At 41.8% G+C, this 25,381-nt stretch overlaps 1 protein-coding gene across 1 annotated transcript; it reads right to left on the reverse strand.

The window, feature by feature from the left end:
• Nucleotides 1-909: 909 nt before the first annotated feature.
• On the reverse strand, nt 910-25,028 carry acbd6 (acyl-CoA binding domain containing 6). The gene is made up of 8 exons (XM_028404527.1): nt 24,545-25,028; nt 24,256-24,320; nt 23,935-24,031; nt 20,360-20,436; nt 17,119-17,224; nt 15,018-15,107; nt 3,699-3,729; nt 910-1,983 (listed from the first exon to the last, which is right to left on the reverse strand). The coding sequence occupies exons 1-8, from the start codon at nt 24,821-24,823 to the stop codon at nt 1,829-1,831; spliced, it is 900 nt and encodes a 299-aa protein (XP_028260328.1). The 5' UTR covers nt 24,824-25,028; the 3' UTR covers nt 910-1,828.
• Between the last annotated feature and the right edge of the window lie 353 nt (nt 25,029-25,381).

Below are 25,381 nucleotides of genomic sequence, written 5' to 3' on the forward strand. Positions count from 1 at the left end.
TGGAGTTTACAAAAGTGGATAATGATTCTATTAGAGGGGGAAAAACATCCCTCCTGTTATTTGTAGTGTGTGTGTTTGGTGGGAGAGGACATGGATGCAGATACAGACATCATGTGGGGACATTTTGAGTCATCTTATACATAGCACACCTCACTTGCATCACAATTTCCAAGCAGCACTGTACAACAGCTGTCAGGACAAAAATTAAATTTGAAGTGGCACTCCTGGTGATGACTACCAATCCCAGGTAAACCATCTACTGCTGTCATAGATCTGTGAGTGACTGATGGGCTCCAACCAGACACGTTGAGACGGTTATCTAATGCCTTGTGTCAAGGCAGATTTCCAGTGTGGGGAGCTGAGGAGGGGAGGGTGTGGCGAGGGCAGGCTGTGTGTTAGAGAGTAAAGGATTAAGCTTTGTCCTCACTGTTGTGTACAAAATGTGCACATCTTCATGAATCTGTAGTTAAGAGGCAGGATCCAGATTTAGAGTATTCTCATCTGTTGTGTGTGTGCGTGTGTGTATCTGAGACAGACAGAATATGCTGATCAGAGGGGCTTGAGGATGATTAAAGCAGATTTGTACTCTGACCATGTGTTGGTTATTTTTGGAGAACATCCAGATGCCTCCCATATGACATAATAGTACAGAAGAAGAGCTGTATGTACAGTATGTTGTGTGTATACTGTGTGGATGGTAAACAGTGAGAGGTGTACCTTAAATTTAGTTTGAATGAAAAAAATAACGTCCCATGGCAGGAGTAGCAATGAGTGACACTAAACGATCTTAAATTAGAGCAAATTCTGATAAAGCTTCTAAAATGACCTGAAAAATCAATAAATGAATACTTAATATTGTTTTTTTGAATTGCAGCCAAAAATTACAAGCAGGCAGCTGATAGAAATACATAAGGCTAAATTAGTTTATTATGTATAGATAATACAAGAGTCCAGCAGAACATGTGAGTGAGATGTGAGCAGTATGTACACATGTATAATTATAAGTCAATACCACTGATATTCCAGCGTGGTGGGACAGCAATCTGATGGTTATTACAGGAAACAGAGGAAACATATTTACTGAAGACTTTAATGATGATATATGTATGTCAAATGTTTAAAGCATTCCTTGGTATGTAACACAACTCAATGATGAACAATCTGGGCTGACCCACACTAAAAGGCCTGGCCAGTAGTCAGACCTGAGCAGTAGGAGTGGGCGATATGTATAAAATATTCTTTTTCTGTATCTGTTATGGTGGAGTATATTGTGAGAATGATAAATATTGCAGTATAGTGAATTTTGTTTACAGATAAAAGAAGGGGAATGTGTGTGTTTTTGGTTCCACTGGTGACTTAAATACCTGATAAATCCAGATACATTGTCACATTGATCCTGTTGTTCAAATATTGCCAATAACCAGTCCTGCTTGCTGATTTGCAATATTGGCAGATATTTAAGGTACGGCTACCTAAGCGCAGCAACATCACAGCTGACAAATCTCTACTGTCTTACAGTAATTTTCATATCACCCAACCCTACTGTGCAGATAGTCAATACACAGTTTCTAGAAGAATGAAAATACAGTACATGCAGTGCCCTTAATTTTATGTTTAACAACTAATGTTTACAATGGTAGCTCAGAAGAGCTAAGCCAACGAAATCAAACTCACTTCAAGAATCCAAACAAAACTTCTGCAGTCCTTGTCTACAAACTGCTGCGACTGAACAGTCTCTCTTCAGGGATGAAGGGAGGATGGTGGGACGGTGGGCAAAAGATGAGAGGAGGACACGGGAAATGAGAGGGTGGTGCTATCAGAGGAAGATCTAGCCTTTTGGAGAAGTGTACTGACGGAGCAGGGAGGAGATGGCGCTGGATTCAGTGACCTCCTCTGGGAGAGAGCCCTCCATGTCTTTGATGGACGGGTCAGCTCCGGCGTTCAGAAGGAGCTCCACTATGTCGGCAAACTCACATGCTGATGCTAAGAGAAGACAAAAACATAAAGTAAGAATAATTAGAATAATTATACATGTTGGCAAATGTTCTCCGAGGTCATGCTGTGTGAAGGTTTGTGTAAAGAATCTCCTTCTTGCTTGTCCTGGTTATCCTAGAAAAGAACTTTATTTTCTTTCCCCTGTATAGTACATACAGTACATTCTGTATATACAGTATGTACAGTGCTACAGTTAATGAAAAGCCCATCTACAGGTCCAGCACTGACACTTGCCTGGACCTGAGCTTCCCTCAAACACTTCATTTCTGCCCCATTGGCAATTTGTGCCCCACTAAAAGGGTCTTTTCCTCTCTCTGCATAGAGTGGAGGAGGATAAGCGGCAGGGGGGCAGCTTGCACTTTCTTAACCCAGTTAGTGGGTCCCTTCAATCTTGATGCACCTCCTGCCCCTCTGGCACCTCACTCTCCTCTCTTGTTCTGAGTGCTCTTCTCTGTCGGTGTCAATCGTTTGCTCCTTTTAAAGAGCAGAATCTGTGCTGCGCCATGTTCGCTGATGTCAGCAACTGCAGTGATTGACAGCCAGGCCTTTTAACCTCCAGCCCAGAGGTGGCTGGTTGGCAGGAGCATGCGTGTGTGAGATAGGGGGATACATCAGAATGCGGCGATGTGTATGTACACGCTCAAGTTGTGTCTATGAAAACTCTGAGATGTGTGAGTGTGATGAGTCACAAATCCTTCCCTTAAATCAGCCTAACAAAGCCTGGCTGTGTGTTTTTTTCAGCCGTGCTTGCATACCTCCTCTTGTTGCTCTAAACAGTATTTTATTTAGTTAGGAGTGTGTGTGCGCGTGGCGGGTGTCTCGCCTGGGCCTTGAGCTGTAAAAAGTGGCTGGCCCTCCGGGGAGCAGTAGAGAAGCAGAACAATTTATGGTGAGCAGTAAACCCTCAATTAATCACTTGCCAGCCACTGTGGCCCTGTGCAAAGAGAGGTGGGAATGAATTTTCATTCTCTGCTATTTGTCTCTTGGAGTTCATCGCTTATGTTTATTAGTCATCTTTTTATGCCCCATCCTCATGGCCTACTCTGCTGAGTGTGGTGTGTGTGTATGATTAGGGACTCTCCTGTGTTTGTGAAGAGAGGCTCTTCTGTGGGTGAAGCAACATGCCCACTCCAACACCACCACCAAGCTGGTGGACAGATGGTGTATCCTTACACACACACACACACACAGGCTCAGAGGACATGAGCTCCGCCCCTCAGGGACATGAGTGCTGGGGCATGAGAGGGTCAGGGGAGTCTAAGGACCACTGCTGATTTCCTCTGGGAGGTCCGGCGATTATTACACGCACACACACACACCCCCAGACACATACATACCAGAGGACACACACACACACCACAGGCACCCACTTGAAAACTTCAAAAAAAGTGCAGAAAATAAAGATGAGGAATGGTTGGGAGAGAGTGGGAGGAAGAGGCGGGAAAGATGATAAATCTGAGACAAAACGCGGTCAAAGAGCAGGTGTTTAGAGAAAACAAGCTGCTGTACTGTATATAAAGGGAGTGTGAACGCAGACAACATAATGATGTCAGTGTACGATGAATGTGAAGAATCTGTTCCAAAACGAGACATCCACAATTTAAAAAATAGACACAAAAAGCTTTAGAGCAGAATAAATAGTCTTTTTCTAAAGAGTAAACAACATTTTGGGCAGTAGAGGTAAACATGAGAGGCTTTCTTACCATAATGTAGTGCTGTCTGTCCTTCATTGTCCTGTAAAAAAAAAGGAAAAAAGTGTTTACTTCAGCCAATGCACATTCAAATGATGATATCAGAAACAATACTGCCAACATTCAGTGGGAGAGAAGCTGTAAATTTATAAGCTGCAAGATTACCAATTAACTTCTTCTTGCTGGACAAATGGTGCCATGTTTTCATTGTAACAAAGAGGGATTATAAGAAGATGAGATATTGATTTGAAAAACACGTGACCTGCAAATCAAACCTTTCAACCTGCAGCTGATTTTCAACCCTGAAACAACAACATGGTAAATCTGACCACACAGTACCACACCAGTAGAGAAAATGTGCCTTACAATTCACACGCACACCTACACCTGAGGAGGATGTCACGCAACCACTTACTCAACTTAAGTCATCCTTCAGTCCAATGAACATGTGTGCCAAGTTTGAACATATTCCATTAATTCCTTCCTGCTATATCTTGTTCATGTGAATGAGAAGAAAGAATGAGACGAAACATATGATATTGTTATCATATGTTACTAAAAAGCAGGAAATATTGTAGACTGGAAACCATTTGATTCTGAAAATGAGACTATTACGCTCTATAATACTTCTGTAGTATGTAGTATGTCTTACATTAAAATGTATAGCACTGTATGTATGTATCACACTTTGTAACGAATTACAGGTATGTGGCCCTGACACGATGTCTCAGAGACAATGGAGACAAGATTTAGTGTACAAAGGTCAGAGTATATTATAGGTGGTTTCCCACGTACATGAACAGGTGTCCTTTCAACAGTAAAAATAATACTTGGGGTCAAAGGATCAGTGATAGAGATATAATTTTTGCAAGAAGCAGACTGGAGACAAGACAATATGTAGTCGTGTGTGTGGGTATAATAAGACACAATATATGACAGGCATCATCAACAGCAGATTCGGTTCTTAATCACCGCTCCAGCCTGCCTTTGCACCTCATAATGATGATAAATGGTCAAACTGTGGCCTCGAGTCTCAGAACAAGAGCAGCCAAGTACAATGGTCTAAAATTCACAGAGACAGATTAAAAGCAGGAGGCACACTGACATTTTCTTCTATCCTGTAAAATGTCACTGCAGCGGAAATTCTTCCAAATTACTGAAACTGTTTTGGTGAAATTATTCATTAGTATTTCCACCTTTGCCCTTCTAACAGCAGATCCTCATGTGCCCCTTTCTGTTTTAGTAACTTCCCACCTTGCTCTTCTTCTCAACTCACCTCTACCAAACCACACCTTCTTCTTCACTTTACGTCTCTGTGTTCAGTCTGAAGGCCTTTCCTTTCCTTTTCTATCCCTCATCCCTTCTCCTTTCCTTCTCTTTGCTGAGTGCCTCCTCTGGCTGGGCCCAGTGCAGAGTGATCCTATTGTTGTGTTTCTCTCTGTCTCTCAGGGGCAGCACTTCAGGGACCTGCTGATTGGATTAGAGCTTTCTATTCCCTCTGGGTGGATCACAGTGCACAGATGCAAATCGCCACCAGCGGGGAAAGCGTACAGTGGTTAACCCAAGACTACAATGCTGTCTGTCTGCGAGCCAACAGCAGCATGAGAAGATGTAGATGTTGTGTTTGTCTCTAACAATGACATTGAGTAAGAGAACAGTGGGTAGTAAAATAAATGCCTCACTGGTATCGTTAACCTTAAGCCAACAAGGAATACTCAACGCATTTTCTCCTAATTTTACAGCACACACACACGTACACACACACAAAATGTTGACACAGTGGGACAGTGACAGATGTTTACGGCCGGGGCCAAGTAAAAGACCTTGATACAAATAAATACATACAGTCATAATTAAAGTGTGAGAGGTTTAAACTCTAATCTGCGGCGAGCGCTAATCTGTAGCTGGTTGTTAGCATACATGCATACTAACACAAAACCAAGACCTTACAATGCACACACAACACCTACACAACTTTTTTTGTCTGGTAAGACAGAAAAAAACAGAATATATCTTAAGTGTATGTGTGTGTTTGAGAGGTTTGCTGAGCGTGCCAGTGCACGTATGTGCAGCCTACATGCTTCTTGCATGTTCATGTGAGGGGGTCAGTGGCCTGTCCTCTCAGCATTCCCTAATGCCCCTGGATTCAGGACGGAGGCTTGATGGAATCACAGGAAATTGGATTGTCTTCCATTTGCTTTGGAAGCAGCCTGGAAGAGACACTGCCCCTCCACCCCCCATACCTGCAGTAAGCTTCAACACACACACACACACACACACACACACACACAACCTCTCTCTCCCTTTTTCTCTATGGTGCACCCCTGTTCCCATTCCATTATGAAGGCATGTCGCACCAAACCCCTGCTTTTACATGTCATCCAAAGTTTCCCCTTGCAGTGCAGAAATGCTGGGCTGGACGTCAGCAGAGTGCTCAATAAGCAGCTGCTTGCACAATACCAGCCGAGCAGAGACCCAGCACAGAGTAGTGTATCACCCTAATGGGGTGGAGGCAATATGCTTAGGAGCAGCACGGATAGGGATTGATCTATCAGTACAATTGCAGTTTTTCTGAATGTGTCACACCAATCTATCATTTCTACCACACAAGTGATGTGAAGCAAGATGAATGGAAGAGAAAGAGAGTGAATAAACCATATACAGAGAGACATGCAGGCTTATTTCTTAAATCAAAAATGATAATACTGTAACCAGTCCAGAACTGGTCAAAAGAAAAAGAGAAACAGTCATAGACCCCTGGAGGAATTTGCCTGTCAGATTATCCTAAAATATTGTCCAGATGTCTAGAAGTCGGACTCAGGCCAACAGGGAACCAAAAAAACAGTGTCTGTAGCACTGTTTATCTGCAGAAAAGCACAAAGAGGAATGGTCAAACATGTCGTGTTCATTTCTGGAAAGTATTTCACTTGTTTTCTTCATCAGTCATAAGTAGGACAACACACACTCCCAGCATTCAGCCTGAGCTTAACTTTACATCAGGATTAAGTGGAGGGATTTGGGTGGTATCGGAGGTGAAAACTTGACTCGGTCAGTGATACAAATGGAACACTGAGGTCCCTCGAGTGTATCTCAAATCGAAACTAGGTTTTGGTCTGTCTGGGTTTCATTCTGTTTGTCTTGCTTGTGTTATATGTGTTATACTTTCAATATCTGCAAGTAGGCGGGGTCACTGTGATATACTCTCAAAATTAAAGGGAAATGTGGGCCTAAACAGACATGATTTGTTGTGTCCTCACAACCACACTTGGTTATAGAATATAGAATAGAATAGTTCTTCTAATGGCCAGTAGAATGGCCCATGAACTTACAATATTTCCATCGGCTCTCTTTTCTTATCTCATTTTTCTGTGTCTGCGTAAACTTTCTTTGGGTTTTGTTCCTCTCTTTCTTTCCCCGCCTCCTCCTTTTCTCCCGCTGCTCTCCCTGACAGCAACATTAAACAAGTGGGAAAAAATGAACAAGCAATTATGATTTATGATCAATGCATGCAGCAGCTGCTGACTTTTATAATGACAGTGGTCAGGGTAGGAAGACAGAAAGAGTGAGATGAATATATATGTGTGTGTGTGTGGGGGGGGGGGGTCCCAAGGGTGCTTGTGGGGTAGATGAGGGGTGAATCGATGGTCAACTAGGATCATTGGTATGCAGATTCCAGCAGATAGCATTATGATGAGCAAGTGCCATTAATCAGAAACACAGATCTGAGCCAGATGGAGTAGATGGTCCCCGCTTTAGTGGGATTGTTCTGAATCCAGAAGAACCAAAATTATAAACCAGACAACAACATTAACTTTGCAGCTGGCCATGGGATATACATGCTTATTAATGTGCAAAAAGCTGGTCAAGAAAATACTACATATCAACTCAGTGTAAATGGCCCGTCCTCTGTAGCCTGACCAGGTCAGCAGCACTATGCATGTGTTGAATGTGGAGCCAGCCAAAAGCTAACCATAAGATGGAGCTATGTAGCGTGTTATTCTTTGTACTTACAGCAGAGCAAGGCAAGACAGTAAAATCTGGGCATGCATTTGTGCCTAAGATGTTAGACGGGCGCCTACTTGTGTTTGCCCTTTGTTTGGGATGTACACTTCTGTGAACGTTTATCCCTGTGTGCGTCGGGAAGGCCCCCCTTTTAAAAGGATCTGCAGACCGGGGCCAGCCCTAATTGAATCTGGGTCTCCTCTTTGAGCAGGGAGAGGTAACCTTGCCACTCAGCGTGTGAGCACTACCACCCGCGGTCAAATTAACTCGACACCAACCTCAGTGCCCTTCACACCTCCTGGGAGTGTCCTTCAGGTGCCTGGGTGTTTCCCCTCCCCCCCCCCTCATGCCTGTAGCTGCCAACAGCAACATCACAGTTCAGGGGGTAAACCCTGAAAAGTCTGCTTGTGGATATCCATTGTGTGAGGTCTCATACCTTGAGTACAGGTACCAGGTTTAAACCATGTTCAGCTTTAACGCAGATTTTCTTGTCATAACAGACAACCAATACCTATGTCTCTAAATCTCCATCTCTTGCCCTGTTTGCTTCATGCTCATCTCTTTCCCCTGCACATTTCTCTCCCCTTCCCATGTTGCCGGGCTTGCTTGTTCCCATGGGACACCTTAGCCTCCATTAAAGCCATCAGAGAAGCAGGATAGGGTTGAGGCTGAGAATTAACATCACCAGAGGCCCAGTCTGTCCTCTTGCGGCTCATCGATGATGTTTAAAAAGAAATATATGAAATAAATAAATACATAAAAGAGTGTAATATGAAAATCAATGGCCAGGCAGTGGGGGCTGTGGCTGAAGCATTTGGAGTGAGGGACTCATAAAGCTGAGTACTGCGGGAGACTGATGGAAGGCAAAACACTTACTTTGTTTATTCTCTCTCCTCACCCCTGTCCCCTCCCCTCGCTGTCTGTATCTAGCTCTCACTCTCTTACTCTCCTCCTCCCCCTCCCTCTGTCTGAAACAGTCGAGGACAGCTTTAATGCTCCTGACAATTTATGTGGACGGTTAAGAACGATGGAAATCAAATAGTTGAGTGTAGGCAAGGCCCAGTGAGTGGCCAATAAGAAAGAAACAACAGCTGATGATGGCAAAGAGGACTGTTACCTGCTGGAATAGCTCTTTAGGCTGCACTATTACTGTCAATTCACTGGCTCTTTTCTGAGTGCTCATATTACAGATTCATAACTGTGTCTATGTCTGATAGGCCCTTTTAACACAGCACGGCAACAGGTTTTTATTTCAACGAGTCCAGGTAATGTGCAGCAAGCACTAACTATGAATCCTATAAGAGCAGCTTACAGCTTGACTTATAAAATGTCAAGTGCTGTGTGAGGTGGCTGAAGTGCTCTTTATTTGTGTGAATTTTCTAATTCCTGTCAGTTTGAAAATGGTTAACTTGGTCCTGTTTGTCCTTAATCTTCTAAAAAAAGCCACAACATCAATAGAAACAGCATTCTGATATCTCAGTCTCCAGGTCTGATCACCGAGGTTCACTATAGCATGGTGGCAACACTAAGGAAGGATGCTCCTTACAGCATGGTGAAGAGCCTGGAACATGGACCAAGGATCCAGTAAACTGAGAGGAGACAATGGCAAAATTGTCTCCTGTTTGAGACTAAATTAGAGCATCTTCAACAATGTCCAGTGTCTCCTGCTCTGAAGAAAGCCAAATCATTTTTGCCTGTAGGAATGATGATGGCCTCTGTTTAAGAAGGTAGGAGGAGAAACAAAAGTAAATTTAACACGGGAAGGAGAGCTCTTCCACCAAAAGACAGTCCTGTCCTGGTGATAGCCTGTATCCTGCAATGTGGATTTGAACTCCTGCCCTTTTTTAATGGGATTTTTCAAGGTAAATAGGTAGCTCAATGGTCTGTGGACCATTTCATGGAGGTCCAAGACTTCTACAAAGGGATCTGGAAATGCTCAATGAGCATAGGAGAGGACTATGTTGAAAATAAATGTGCTACAGTTTCCAAAGTGCTGTGCATCTACCTTAGGCCATGAACTTTTCAATCAAACAGCACAACAGTCAATTTTAAAAGATAAAAATAAGAAGCTAGGAATGTCCTTCTCAGCTGAATTACTGTAAATGCCACACAAAGTGCATCATAGCATACATAATAATATTGTCTGACCTTACTAGTGTCCATCTCTCCTCTTTGTATACTCTGGTATATTTGTCCCTTTGTCTCCATTTTTTATTCTTCTCAATCCTCAACAGATTTCTTCTCTTTACTTTCTCACCTGCCTTTTCTTTCTTAACGACCCTATATATTCTGGGAGATGGGTTTCACAATTACACACACAAACACACATGCACACATACACACACATAAACACAATTATGACGAATCTTGCTGGATATTTGTTATGACTGGCCTGACTGAGCCATTAGTTACAAAAGGCAGTGCTGGGAAAGGGGAGGGATACAAATGTGTAATAATGCCTCCGCCATAGAATTTCAATCAGCCACCATGGCTGGTGTGTGTGTGTGCGTTTGTGTGTGTGCGTTTGCCCCTGTGATCACACAAGTAGTTGACACCACGGTAGAGGACACAGATGAGAGGATTCAATGTTCTTTGTTGGCTACGACAGCTCAGCTTCACAGCAAAGCGCTCGCCCACAAGCAGCTGCATGAGATCCATTAAACGGCTGCAGTTTTTGCTGAATGTTGCAACTTCAACATGAAATGTAATTAATATTGATACAGCTTTATTATGCTTTTTGTGAAAAATGTTCATGAACAGATGCTTACAATTTGTTCAGTTTGATTAAAATGAAATATTTTCTCTGACATACTACTTGATTTGTGAGCCCGAGATTTGGCAGAAATCAAATGTTATTGTGTAAGCCGTCCCAAACACCTTTTATGTGGACCTTTATATTTTATTCCATTAATTTAACTCATCTTATTTCTACAGGGTCACGGCAACACTTGATAAGTAAACTTATTAGTTACTTACATAGGATGCAGTATGTGCATCATAGTACATTATAATAAACATGGTACAAAAACTTCAAAAGTAAATCATTATTTCACTAATTTCTTTTCCCAAAAATAGCTTTAGAACTGAAAAACATTGATAATTACTAACATTTTCTGATGTTTTAGAGGCCCAAAAATTAAAATATTAATTGAAATATTAATGAACTGATTATAATAATAATTTGTGTTGATCTACAGGATTCTTTATTTTTACACTTCGCATTTATTGTTTTCTTAGCTGTGCACTGTGCTCTGATAGCACTGCAGTGTGCTTTAAGAGGCATCGAGTTGTCTTCTTCTCATTTACATTACGATGAGGTCTTAGTAACTAACATTTTCAACAATAATAATACATAATATACATATTTTATTTTACTTTTTGGATTTTTAAGGACAGTGATATGTACTTGTTAAAACGTGTCAATCTATATGAGCTATAGTATATAGATCTAGAATCTAACTTATTGGAAAAGTTTCTGTGGAAAATGGTAACTGTTAAGCAATTCATAAAAATAACCCTTGAAATTTCACCAATCATCCAAATTCTTTGCTGCCTGACGCATCACTATCAGTATCAGACAAACATGTGGTTATGAATACACTGTTTGGCATCATTAGATAAATAAATCAACAGTCCAAGTCCACCCACACCGCTCACAACGATATCAAATCAATGGGTCCATAGAGAGACTGTGTCATTACAAATCAGCTGTACAGACATCTACATGCAGAGCGCTCTCTGTGTTTCAAGCAGCAACAAACACTTCTCACAAGAGACTTTTTCCTGATTTGTGCACATAAAGGTACTTTCTCTTGAGAACTCCCATGTCCAACTCCTCAGAAACAAATATCCACAATATTCAGGGTCCATGTGCAGACTATGTGTGTGAGACTTGTTGTGTGCTCTCCAGCCACCAATTGTAGGCCACCCAGTCAGATATTTATTACTATTGATCTAGCTGGTCCTGGCTGGAGACTTTTGTTCTGCCGGCTCGAGGCTCTGACCTCAATTAAGTTATGAATTTCTATCTGATAGACTGGGAGTGCTTGGGGCCTGCCGTGGCCGTGCTACCACGCTGGATTAATTAGAATTAGCAGTGCTGCGAGTCGCCCGCCCTGCCTCATGGATCATGTTGTTTTAATACAAAGTAGAGGCGGAGGCAGGGAGGGATGGAGTGAAGGGGACGGGGGCGTGGGGGAAGGGGAGAGTGATGAGGAGAGGGGAAAAGAGAGAGACAGACTGAGAGGCAAAAAAATGTAGGAATGAGGGGAATACAAGTGAGAGGACATGACCGTGTGTTTAAAACCTGTGTGGCCTTCTCCTCCTATCACACCTGCATACCTTAAACCTTAATGTATTCTTCCATCACCGCATTGTATTGAAATGGGGTTAAGCTGTGTCTCTGTCCCTGCCTGTTCTCTTTGTCAAGCTGATCCTCCCTCAGTCTCACCTGCTCAGTAATTACAGAGAACTCTGGACCACTTGTTGTATTCTATGTCTCCCCCTTTGTAAATCTCAATAAGCCTGTTTTATCTATATATGCATATCTCCACAGCAACCGGAAAGTTTTCTGGAAAACAACAAAGCTGTGTGTGGAATGAGGGTTAAGTGTGTGTTTGGGAATACAGCATTTGGACGGAAAATGACCAAAGGCAGAGGAAGCACATGTTCTGAACATGTCATCATCTAAAACCACTGAGCACCTGACCTATATTCTCTAAAGTTTCTTCACACTCATCACAACTTATTATGTGCCCTTTCCTAATTCATCATACCTCTATCATGCAACCATATACTAGAAGAAAGCATCAACCTTGTTTTCCAGTGGTTAATTAATGAATTACAAACAAGCCTTTCTGACTGCGTTGGTTGTGTTTGCAGCCATGTTACAGTTAATTTCTGTGTTATATTATGCAACTACTGCCTACTTACACAGGAGGCCACATAGTATGTAGTACATTTACTTTGTATATGCATTTCAGATGTGTAGCATGGAGGATATTATTTCTGGAATGGAATTCTGAACGGAGACTGTGTTTGTTTTAGAACTTGTTAGTGGATGTTGGCATTTATTATTTTTTATTAAATACACCTTACCTTGGAATAACACAGTCCTGAACGTCTAGATCAAACTTCAAGAAGCAAAGCTAAGTCCCTGGTTTTTGTTTATGAAGCCTTTTTCTACGTTGAACACAGTAGAAAATGTATCTGATCTACCCAGAAATTTAGATAAAGAAAGAATATTTAAACATTTACAGTCCCAAAAAATGTTTTTTGTATTGAAATAATAATTAGTGTGAATTTGTCCTCTTTGGATCAGGGGTTTCCGCTGCTCCGTGATATGATGGAATTTATAGACATAAGCTTATTCCCCATTAATGTGCTTAAATACATTCTAGCACAATAGAATATAAATCCAGCACTTAAGCCTTAATTTCCATTATTACATGAAATGAGGTTTCACTGCCATCTTTCCCACAGTTGGTGCTGCCTGCCCCACTTTCTCTGGGTGTATTAGCTGAGGCAGCAGTGATACGGTGAGCAGGAGGAGAGGGTTTAATGCACCGTACCAACACCACACCAGGGCCTGATCTACAGTTGGCAGGTGGCAGATCTGTGTATTCAAACACTCAACAGCTACCTATTGTAGTCCCTGCCCGCCTTGATCCTGGATTAACTATCAAACGAGCTCCTAATGCAGGTTACCAGGGTTTGGGAACAATTCACTAGAACAATCAGTTGATTAATTTCAAATGATTTTCCTCCTCTGCCAAGCAAATAATACTTTTTTGTTTTAACTCTCATGCCCCCTCCCCTTTTTAATCAACAAATTAAGCATAAATCATGTTTGATCTTTATTTACTGGTTGCTCGGCAGTTGGTAGAGGTCAAGAGAGATTACTGGTCGCTCTAATAGTCTGCATACAACCCAAACATTCCTCTGTTGCTCTTGAACACACACACCACCTCCTGTACTCTTTGTTTCCTGTCTTTGGTCAAAAGGACGGAAGCATAAAGCTGTCCACCCATTTTTTTTATTTTTCTCCAGTATAATAAAAACACTTTCCTTGATTTCCCTCCTTCACTCCTCCTTTCTTTGCCTTAACCCTAAGACAAAGCAAACGAATGTTTGAACAGGTTCTAATGAGAAGCATATCATTCTGTAAGCTTTGCATAGTGAGATAATTTGGCATTGCGACAGAGTGGCATGATTTAGCTGACTATATTTTTCTCTCAGCCACATCATAAATCTGCTGCCAGTAACTGATGTAGAGGTCCAGTTTCTTTAATATTCAGTCTCTTACACGGCCGCTTTCTTCTGAAACCTGATGAAACGGACAGGTGATAAGTCCCAAGGGCCTGAATACATTAATTCACCCAACATCTGTCCTCTGACTGCCTACAATGATCCTGCCTCTGGACTATTTGTTTGGGTTTTCTGCTGCATATTTCCTCAAAAACTTCAAATCTAAACTTGATTTTACATTACATACATCAGTCATTCAGAATCAGCATCATCATTTATACTTCCTACCTGACCGCTGAAAACACTTTGACACACAGAGATATTATTTTATATTTTAATGATGGATACATGATTGAAAATGTGCTACATCTTGAAAAAGGACAAAAGCCTCTATCTATATATCAATCCTCTTCTGCCGTCATTATCTTGATATGGCTGTAAATCATCAGTGAAGTGTTTTGTAGTTATCCCACTGTTAAGTCTTTTATGAGCCATTCTCCACAAATCCAACCTCCCCTCCCTGCGAGCATTCAAAACAAAAGGGCCACGCATGACCACCAAAGAGAAAGTCATTTGTGAAATGTCCTGATTATGTGGGTTGTGCAACGTTAAAACAATTTGCCTGATTACTTCCAATTGATTCGTCCTTACAGTTAAAACCTCAGTGTGCAGCAGCCCAATGAAGTGCGCTTTGTCGTGCCGCTGGGCAGGGAAAAGGAGTAATTTCTCCGATGTGCAGCTGAGCCAGCTTACCTCCAAAGCTAAAGCCTCCTGAATGCTGCTAAACCTTGGGGAGCCTAAACACTAGGCTAGCTACCAGCTAACTCTGTCTGCTAAACCCCTGCGGGATTTGTCTGTGGCACAAAGTGAATTAAAGGTGACCTTCTGTAAGGGATGGAGAGGATGTAGAGGGAAAAGAGAAGGGCTGTGTGGATGCTGGAGATGTCCCTATTTCAGTTTACCTACATGTTAAGATTATATTAAATGTAAAGCTCCAACCATCACTTTGAATAAAAGTTTGAGCTTTGCTTGCTAGCATACCATTTTTTAAATTTGACAGAATAAAAGACAAATGCTGCTCACCTGACTGTTAATGTCGGCTTTGTGCTCCAGTAGTACAGACACCAGCTCCTTGTGCCCTCTGTCACAGGCCCAGTGCAGGAGAGCACGACCCTGCCAACACAAGCACACAAGTTTTTCAACGGCACATGATATGGGTATGTTTGCCTTTGTTGCATGCGGTGTCACCTCTGAGAGCATCTTTCTTTGAACCACTGACATCCTCAAAATAAACCAGACAAAATAAATTATGCTCTGCCATTCAGAAGCTTACTCAGTAATAACCTGCAGGCAGAGTGACAAGGCGTGTGTGTGTGTGTGTGTGTGTGTGTGTGTGTGTGTGTTTTGACAGTTTATGTGTGTGTATGCTGCATAGACGGGTGCGTGTTTGAAGTAAAGTCTCCCAGACAAATTGCAGAATCCTGCACACTTTCTGTAAAGCTTGATCAATGGGACACTGTGCACAAAACATGAGCAGCCCTTTATTCTATCTCTGTCTCTCTCTCTCTCACACACACTCTCACACAAAGGTGCACAGTATCCCCTCTTTAGGTCTAAGATCCTTGTTCTAATAAAACCACACAAGCTCATTTTTCATTGAGGCCAATTAGGTAAAGCAAACTCTCCAAGTCCAATTCTGTTGCTTAAATCATATTGATCACCGTGGCTGCATGTTAAAATGGATACTTATGAGCCAGGGCAGAATACCAATAAGTTGGCCTCTCTCTCTCTCTTCCAGGTGTGCTACTGCTGACTGCTGACCACACTTTCAATGGGGAGTTTGCTAGTTCCAAAGGGACACTACATACACTCTGTAACTCATTTGAGTTAGTTAGATGAGGTTTTTTCCTGACATCTCTTAGTCGCTAATAAAACACTGTGTGTGACCTTGGGCAGAAATTGTTCAAACATGAAAATACACCACTTATAGTTGGATTACCATTGAAATCATTTTAACACTGCTTGATTAAGCAAAAAGGGGAAGTAATCTGACAAAAAAAAGATTCTGACAACTACATGCCTTTCCAGAATCTTATATAATACACATGCACTCATCTCATTTTTAAAAAGTTATCCTTTTAGAAAGATTTGTTTTCTTATAATGACTTCCTCGACGAAACTATTTTATTATTCTTTTGGCTGCTTGGATTTCGTGTTTTGTTAAACGACTATAAAGCTAGCTGTGTGACAGATTGCTGTTGTTTATTAATTATCTGAAAAAAAAAATAACTTTGCAATAACATCTGAGTCTAAGCAGCCAAGAGGAAAGTGCAATTTGCATGAATGATGGGATGAGTTTCCACGACATGTCCTAATGTGTTTTGAAAATCTATCAAACACTTAAACTGGAGTTTGACTTCGTACTAGAAAAATGCAACACGTGACACACACAGTCGCTTTCGGCCTCTCTGAGATGAAGAAGTACATCAGGCCTCCTACTAATATGAAATTTCACCACTGCCCTCTGCTGTTGAGAAAGCTGAACTGCCACTAAGAAGACACCAACAATGGCTATGGACAGACAAAGCTTTCTCAGCTGATGTCCATCAGCCATCTGGCCTTTGCCTGTTTTTTTGAAGAGGGGCTGTGATGAAAGAGATCCATTTGGCCTGGATGATAATGAATCAAGAACAGATGAATGGGTTTCAGGGTCATTCTAGAAAACACCTTGTGATGGTAATAGTCAATTATGCCATCTACACAACTCAGCCTAAACAGTGGTACCTCTGTGTGTGTGTGCAGTGTGGCTGCAGATTGCTGAAACCATTATGTAACTGCATAACAAACTGCATGGTGATCTATCCCCCAGTGACCTGTATTTCTCATGACACATTTTTGATCATTTTCACCTGCCCTCCTGCACAAGAGGTCAAAGCAGAGCACAATGCCGTGCAGCCGGTATGGCTTCAGCTGAAATACATACAGCAGGGTAAATGCTTCCTGACACTGGATTTTGAGGTGAAAGGTTGACGCTTCTTCTTTCCTTTGTGTAGCTGGTTTCTGAGTTTATGTATTGTGTCGTCGTGGTAATGATCGATTCAATTGGGGCTATTAATACCAAGTCTCTTATGCACCCACTACAGATTTATTTGACATGTTTCTTGGCTCTGTTTTTTTAAGATACCTCTTCGTCTTTAGTATTGACATCCACTTTCTTGGAGCTGATGGCCTTGGTGATGTGGTCGATGTTATTTTCTCTGCAGTAGTCAAAGATGTTCTTATCCTCTTCTCTGAGGAAGGAAGAAAAACACAAGCAGAGAAAAGAGACAGGTCAGTCATTTTTTAATGTAAATTTGCAGTGGTATTGGCAACAGAATCTGAATTCCATTCATCTATTCAGTACAAGCTGGCAAGAGGACAGAGTTCTAAAAAGCCAGACATAACAGAACAGTGCCTCTTTTGTAACCAGGGTGAACTGCTCCTTTCTTTATATTACATGTCAATTCAAAAAGCTTAACATGATAAGTGTGTGAACACCAGGCCTCATTATGGCAAACAGAAATAACAGATAAACATATATCTTGTCTCTCAGCAGCAGCCACACGTGCCGCTTCCCTCTGGAATACTGGCATACGACACACACATTTTGGCACTATCCCACCTCTAATTATATCTCTGTGTCTCTAATCACCTCCTGGCATTGGGGACAGAAGTGAGTGCTGAGGCGGGGGGGGGGGGGGGGGTGGGGGTAGAAGAGTGCAGTGACAGTGCAGTGTTGTTAGGTGAGGGTGAGGGGGAGAAAAGGGGCAAAATCTCATTTAGAGCTTTACGCCTTCCCCTCCCTCTTACCCTCTTGCCGGCCATTCAGATTAATTGAATTTAGTGCTTTACTGTCTAATGGAAACGCTGCATACCTGCCGCTTTACCACTCCCACGCAGTCAGACAGCCATCCCTAAAGCCAAATCCCACAGTTCCTGTTTTTGACGTCTGCTTGTTCCGCTGCTCAGGGCCTGAATATTCCCAGAGCACACGCATAGGCTCCAGCCATACCGGAGCCACTGGCAACCATTTTACCCATGGTGACTGATGTTTAGCTCAGAATGTCACTCCCCAGGTTAAAAGCCCTTAGAACTTCCCCTATTCACCAATTCAAGAGTCAAACTACCACCTAAGATGAGGTCCATATGTTCCATGACTGCTGGACTAAGAGTGTAAATGCAGGAGGGGACTACATGTGCTAGAGTATCTAGAATTGACTTTTAAACATGTCAAACGTACATCTCAAATCAGGTTGTATGCCACAGATACTCAAGAGATCCAAGGTGATCCTTCACAGCTGATCCTGACAGATCAGCATCTTTCTGACCCATACTTTACACATTGAGCTTTTTACAATGTCTGGTTCCACAACTGAATTACAGAACTAAAAACAAAAAAGTTTCATTTGCTTTTTGTTCTTCAGTGAGCCTCTTTCTTCACCTTCACGCTTTCTCTTTTTCTCATTCCTCCCCTCCCTCTTCTTGCCCTCCTCTCATCAGCCCGTGGTGAATTATGAATAACTCATTACACTTTTATCACAGCCAGGTTATGTATGAGCACATTCATTTACATACTCCTGATTACCACTGCTATGTTTATTCATGAGCCTCAATGCTGGGCCACACCCACTTCCTTGTCTGATGGCCATGGTGACCCCGAGTGTCCCTGATGTGTGGCCGCCATCCGTCTCCCCCGGCAACTAATCAATAGGCCGGCTCATCAGTCTTTCGTTGATGGTCGGACGGGGCTGGCCTGACAGGTGCATGAAACATACTGTATATAAAGCACGAATGAACACACACAAACACACCTAAGGGGGTATAAAGTTATATAATATCCATTTTACTAAAATAAGCTCACAAATGAAGGCAAACACAGCCAACATTTGTAGTTACAATCATTTCTAGAGCACACACAGGAACCCACACACACAAGCTATAAACAAACACAAGATTAATGTGGGACCTATAAATGACATGACATCAACAGCACCGCAAAGCATGCTGGGAAGGTCACAGGCTACTCTGTCATCACTGGGGTAGCAGGGGTTTTGTGTTTGTGTATACTGCATGTGTGTGAGACTGAGCGCGCTCACACATGTGGGTCCGGTCTGGTGTACTGGCAGATATGTCCTTCATCCATCAGGCTAAACTGGTCACAGTGGTAGAGAACACTCATCTACCTGGCCTGAGCTTCACTGATCAACACCATGGCCACACCATCCATCAAACACACACACATACACACCTACACAATCTGTCATCACATTCCCTATAGGACCCTAGTGGATGCTATCAACATGGCTGAGCTCCATGGAAGTCCAGGAGACAATAAGAACTCAAATAACTCAGCTTTGGCCTCCTGCAAAATGTTCAGACAACAAAGCCTCCGCTGTTTATCAGAATCCTTTTTCAAGGACGGAGAGAGAACTACAAAGATAGCATTCAAAGCCTCTCAATCACACCCTGATCAGCTCAGTAGCCCAGGGATATCGCTAATCAATCCAGCTTTTGTCAATACACACCCCACACACATACATACACACAGACTCCGAGATCGAGATGAACAGTGAGCAATGCAATTAACTCTCTGCCTGGTTAACAGGTGCTTAGCTGTTTAATATGGAGTGGGTCTGCGTGTGTGTTTGTGTGAGAGAAAGAGGAAATTGAAATGCAGCAGAGCAGTGAGTGTGACAGTTCTGGCAGGTTATGCATGGATTCGTATGAAAATCTTAGCGATGTATAGTGAAAAGTGTAGTTTTATGTGTGCACACATGTGCACGGTTGTGTGTTTGTGCCATGTAATGCTTTCCTTCGAGCTGGTTTCCCTCGGGGCAACGTTGCTACTGGATATCACCAAGAGGAGCATCGTTCTGGGATACTTGCTGCACCTGCCTCGCTCTGCTGTCCCTGGCGCTTCTTCATCACCCCCCGAATCATAACGTAATTAAAAAGGGGAGAATCTGGCCGCCTCTTTCCGAGACTGTGCATACTAATCACATACAGCCATTTATGAGGAAAACCTGCAGGATTCACACATCTCATTTTCATCTCCAAAAGAGCTCTTTTTTCATTGAAATGAAGATGGGGGTTTTAAGCTTGAGTAAGTCTGCTAGGCAAGAGTAAATGGAGAATATATTTCATTACCATAAATCAGAACTCTATGACGGCTCGTGGCCCTAACTGCAGTTACGCTCTGGTGAATATAATCAAAATACATCATCAAGACTAGTGGTTAACAATGCCAGAGTCAGACTGAGTTGACCTAAGGATTAAACAAGTGGTGATTCACAGCTGGAGGAAAAGGGGAATCTGTTCAGACAAGACCAAGAATTGGCAAATGCTTTCAGATGCCCTGGCATGCATCTTTCCCTGTTGATAAATACCTGATCATCTCCTCCTGGTATAGAGAACTAACAGCTGCTCCTCCGAAACCTGTTCTCCTCTCTGCTCCTCGTCTTTCCTGTAGGAACAACACAATGTTAGAAAAAAACAATATGCACCTTATACATGGTAAAATCTGTGTGATAGTTACTGCACATTATAGGGCAAAACTGAAACTTACTGCAGAGTGATATCCTGTCACACACAGACTCAGTTTATTCTGATTCAGCTCAGCAGTCTGGGTACCTTTTCTATATGTTACTGTTTTGCATGTGTCCAATACAAAGGTTGGGCCCATCTATTCACAATGAATGGCTCTACCTATAGCCTCTCACTATAGTCTTTGTCAGTCAAATGCATGACAAAGATAAAGATTAAACTCAGTAATTCTGAAATTTGGTGCTTTAGACATGACCTCACTAATAATAAACGGCCACACAATACACGAAAACAGCATAAAATATACTGCATCATAATTTGCAACTCTTGTTAATCTTCTGTGTTTTTATGGAATTTTATATTACATTCAGTTCAGCCAAGACTTTATTACCAAGACTATTCTTTGCTGACCAACCTTGACTCACAAAAGAACCCACACAAATCTGATTTCAGAAAATGGGGAGAGTGGGGCGAACATGACAAGCGAAGCAAAACAACTGTGCGTGCACTTTTGGGACAACCTAATTCACTTCAGAAACTCAGAATATTCGCTGATGCACTAGCCCTGTTCCTCTGCAGCATAATGTAATATAAAGCCAGTGTCTGCTCAACAATTGAGACAGGACTAGAGGTCAAATTGTGGCTATTATTCTCTCCCCTGCTTCTCTATCTATGCACTCCTACTTGCACCATTTAACTGTGCTTCCAAAAGAATAGCTGCTGCCATGCTATAGCGCTTTGTTAACAATAATACAATCAGGTTCTTTTCATTAGAGGGGCAGTTGTGCATTTGCTGGCCTCTGCTGGGCTCATTGTGTGACAGAGTCAGCGAGTATTGCCCTGCAGCATGGCCAAAGAGAAATGTGTCAGGATTGGATATGTGGTTGACAGTGATGTGATGATGATTGTTAAGAGAATCAAATGAGGAAGGAGAGCAAAGAAAAGCGAGATGGGGCAAGGGAAAGAAGTGAGAGGGTTCAAAAAGAATAGAAGATGGGGTGGAGGAGCATGATTAATAAAAGAGCAGGTAGCACAGAGGTGGAGAACAAAGAGAGAATGTGGCCAATGTAGGAGACAATGTATAAGAAAAATGTGTGAGCCAGCATCACAGTAGGTCACTCAGTCTAACATGTCATACACACATCAAAAACACAGTTCTAGATTAAACACATTCTGATTATATCCACACAGAAGACAGCTTTTTCATGGACACAGCAGAAACACTGGCCAGACCCTAAACCGAGACCAAATGGGTGAAGTGAAAGAAACTTAAGTTACTATCAACATAAAGAATCTTTGTTGATTATCTTGCAGTATTTAAAAAAATGGTTGTCCCCTGCCCCTGTGTGGCAAAAATATCCTTGCACATTTATGCGACACAAATGCATTAGTGGTGGTGTTCAAAGCAAAACAGCAGGGGTGATAAAAAAAGAACAAAAGGTCAATAAAGCTGGAGTCCACTCATTACAGCTCTTAAAGACACCTCTGTTTTAAAAACACACATTTATAAAGAGTATGCTGATCCACTTCTATCTGCACTATTAATTGCTATATTTTATCGAACACATCACACATACCAAATTAGCCTTCTTTGCATCCCAACAATTATACTAGGCTTGTGCAAAATCGTATCGTCTGCAATTAATCGTCAGAAAAACTGTCACCGATTAATATTTGCCACTTATCGATTACGGCGATTAGTGCCTCGTCATGATGACGCATTTTTGTGAGCCCACAATAACAATAATGGCGGAAGGCAGTGGTATTCAGTTAAATAATGCGGAGCAGCACGATCCTAACATAAGTTCAACGTCTGTCACCATAAACCGGAGCACGAAGAAAACCGAAGAAAACCGAAGAAAGCGCGAGGAGGACACAACGCCGGCTACAGCTGTATATAGTGCCACGACATGCATTAGGTGAAGCGTGTAGCGTTAGTTGTTGCCATAGTAACTGGATTTTTGCTCGTAGCAAAGGAATGAACTCCGATCTTTATTTACGGACTCCACAGCAAGATAGGAAACATTACAACAGCGAAGTCTCCTCCAGCAGATATTGGAAAGAATTCCACTCAGCCGAGAATCCGCGATAGTCATTGTGCTGCTTACGACCAAACTAAGCGCTGGAAGAACGTAACGTAGGTTGATTTGCACAGACACACATTTAAATGTGAAATTGTCCGGTTTGTTTGTAATGTTTTTTCTGCTGCTGTTCTACAGTATGAGTGAAAACATGCACTAGTGTGGGACATATTCCAGTCACAGGTTCATTTGCACAGACACATTTTTTGAACTTGAAATAATCACTGATGTGACTTTTCTGAACTTATTTGTCCTGTTTAATTTTAATGTTGATATGCACTGCTCTGTGACCTTAAGATAATAACATTTGAAGAACAAAGCTACTTTAAATGTTTGCTTCATTATTATTTTGAAGCAGTTTGTGCCTCTGTTATCAATATATATTTCCATGGCTGGTTTGTGCCTAATCACTACTTACCAGCTTAACCTGTTAGAATGAAGTAGTTAACTTGACTGATGATTTGTCGGTATCATGCTAGAACACTGTGCCGATTTAAAGTCAAAAACATGTAAGTGCAATTGTCATCAATTAATCGTCAAATTAATCGTATCGGCTAAATGCCACAATTAATCTTGATTAATTTTTTTTGCCAATATCGCCCAACCCTAAAATATACTCTCTCAATTTATTCAGACAGTATGAGGTTGTTATTGTAACTAAATGCCTCTGTTGCCCCATAGGACAACCTGTCCATGGCAACATAAGTCTCCTGATACTGAGTGGCATGACACATGAGTGTATAAAGACATAAACAGTCACAAAGCACACTGCCCCAGAAATCATAATGCAGTTTCTAGGATTATTCATATTCCAAATCTGCAGAGTAAAACAATGCAACCGTCCCATGTATTTTTAATGCTACATGTATAAAAACTGGCCTCTACAAGTCTAACCCGTAACTAACAACAACATGACACTGACACCTACTGGCAAATGCCCTGCACTGCAGCCTAAAGTTACAAAAATTACATTGAAGGCTTCATTAGTTGTCAACCCTTTCATAGACCCCAAAAGTCTAAAGACCTGTATCAATATTCTCTGATTTATTGATTAAAGTTTAGCATATGAGAAAACATGAAAAGCCAAACAAGACTCGTATATTTGACAAAAGTCATTTCTAACTCATGCTGCTTACATCCTTCTTTTAAACAGTTTTATCAATCCTCCCTTCTCCTGCTGTAAAAATAGCTAGTGTATAAGAGTTTTTAACACTTTGACTTTATTTGTTGCTGACTGAAAATCTTTTATCACTGTATTCAGACTAACACATATTATAGTAAAAACAAAACATACAACAGTGTTCAGGCAGCTCTGATTTCTTGGAAATGGTTCTTACCTTTGTGCTTCCTTCAGGGTCTAATACATTGACACAGGAAATGTACTCTCTCATTGCAGTCTCTGCATCCATGTCTCCAAGTTGCTTCCATGCTTGCCTGTTCAGACACATATTACATTTCTCATCACACTTTGTAGTGATCAAGGAAGTTGACATAAAATATCAAACTAACAACGAACACATAATGTGAACTAAAGGTTACAGCTAGTTTTCACAGTGAAAATATTGCATCTGTTGTTCTAAATTTAAGGCATTTTTGTTTATTATTTTGTGGGAGAAACATACACACACATACACACAGTTACAAGAAGAAAGATATACCATTTTCTTTGTCCTTCGAAGTCAAAGAAGCCAGGCTTTGCTGTATTGCACTTCCCCACTTTGACCTGTGAACACAAGAGCAGATTATGTATATGATCCAATAAAATAAATTAGGCACCTAAAACACATTACAGAACAACATCCAGCTATGGGCCTGACTCTTCTGTCAATTACCACAGAAGGTAAATCAATGCTAATGATTCTCTTTATATGGTTTTCATTTAAAGCCACATGGTGAAAGAACTAGAAGACTTAAAACAGCCATGGTGCCACTTAATCCGACACCTACCTGTTTGTAGCGAGCATACAGGTACAACAGCTGGTCCCTGCTGGCCGTCTGAATCAAATCTCTTACGCGATCGGCTGCAGAGTCAAATTCGTGCTCCAGCTCATCTCCCTCCAACCGGTCCCCCATTTCCATGGCGCTGCAGTCAAATTTACCCAAACCCAAGTCCGAGTCTGAGTCCGAGCCTGCTCCACCGAGAGGCTCCCCTGTGTCAGGCCGGGCTGGATCCGTACCTGAGCCCGTCGCAGTGTCCGGAGAGGACGACGGCGAACCAGAAGCCATTGTTATTACTTTAGTAGCGTAACGTCTCGGATAACGAGCGTCGAAGGTTTGTGTGAAAACGTTAAAAGGTGCCGAGAGTGACCGCCTGGTATATCTTGGTACTCTATTTTGGCGCTGATTTCGTTTTTAATCCGTTATCGTTGAGAATCTGTGACAGTCGGATTTGTTTCTGTTGTTGGTCCGTCTCTGGTCCTGTCAAGTAAAAGCGCCGGTTAAACTCGGTTCCAGTAAGAAAGGTTCCGGCTGCATTTCTGCATGTACTCTGTGCTCTGGGTAACAATGATAGTCCGTATGCAAAGTGATATAAACAAGAAATGAAACATAAAATTATGTTGAATCGACCTGAACATAAAAATAAAAATAAAAAACAGACACATTTTGATAAAACAATTTTAACCTAATGACATTTGCAGAAAAATAACAATTTCTGGTTTTCTGTGTATGGCGTTAACACGACAATGCTAACCAGTATCATAAATCCAGCTAATGTTAGCAGCTAATTATCATCTAAAATAAATTACAGCAGACCGACTGAAATCGACAAGAAAGCTTTTGTGT

Source organism: Parambassis ranga, chromosome 4 (genome assembly GCF_900634625.1).
Source record: "Parambassis ranga chromosome 4, fParRan2.1, whole genome shotgun sequence".
NCBI lineage: Eukaryota > Metazoa > Chordata > Actinopteri > Ambassidae > Parambassis > Parambassis ranga.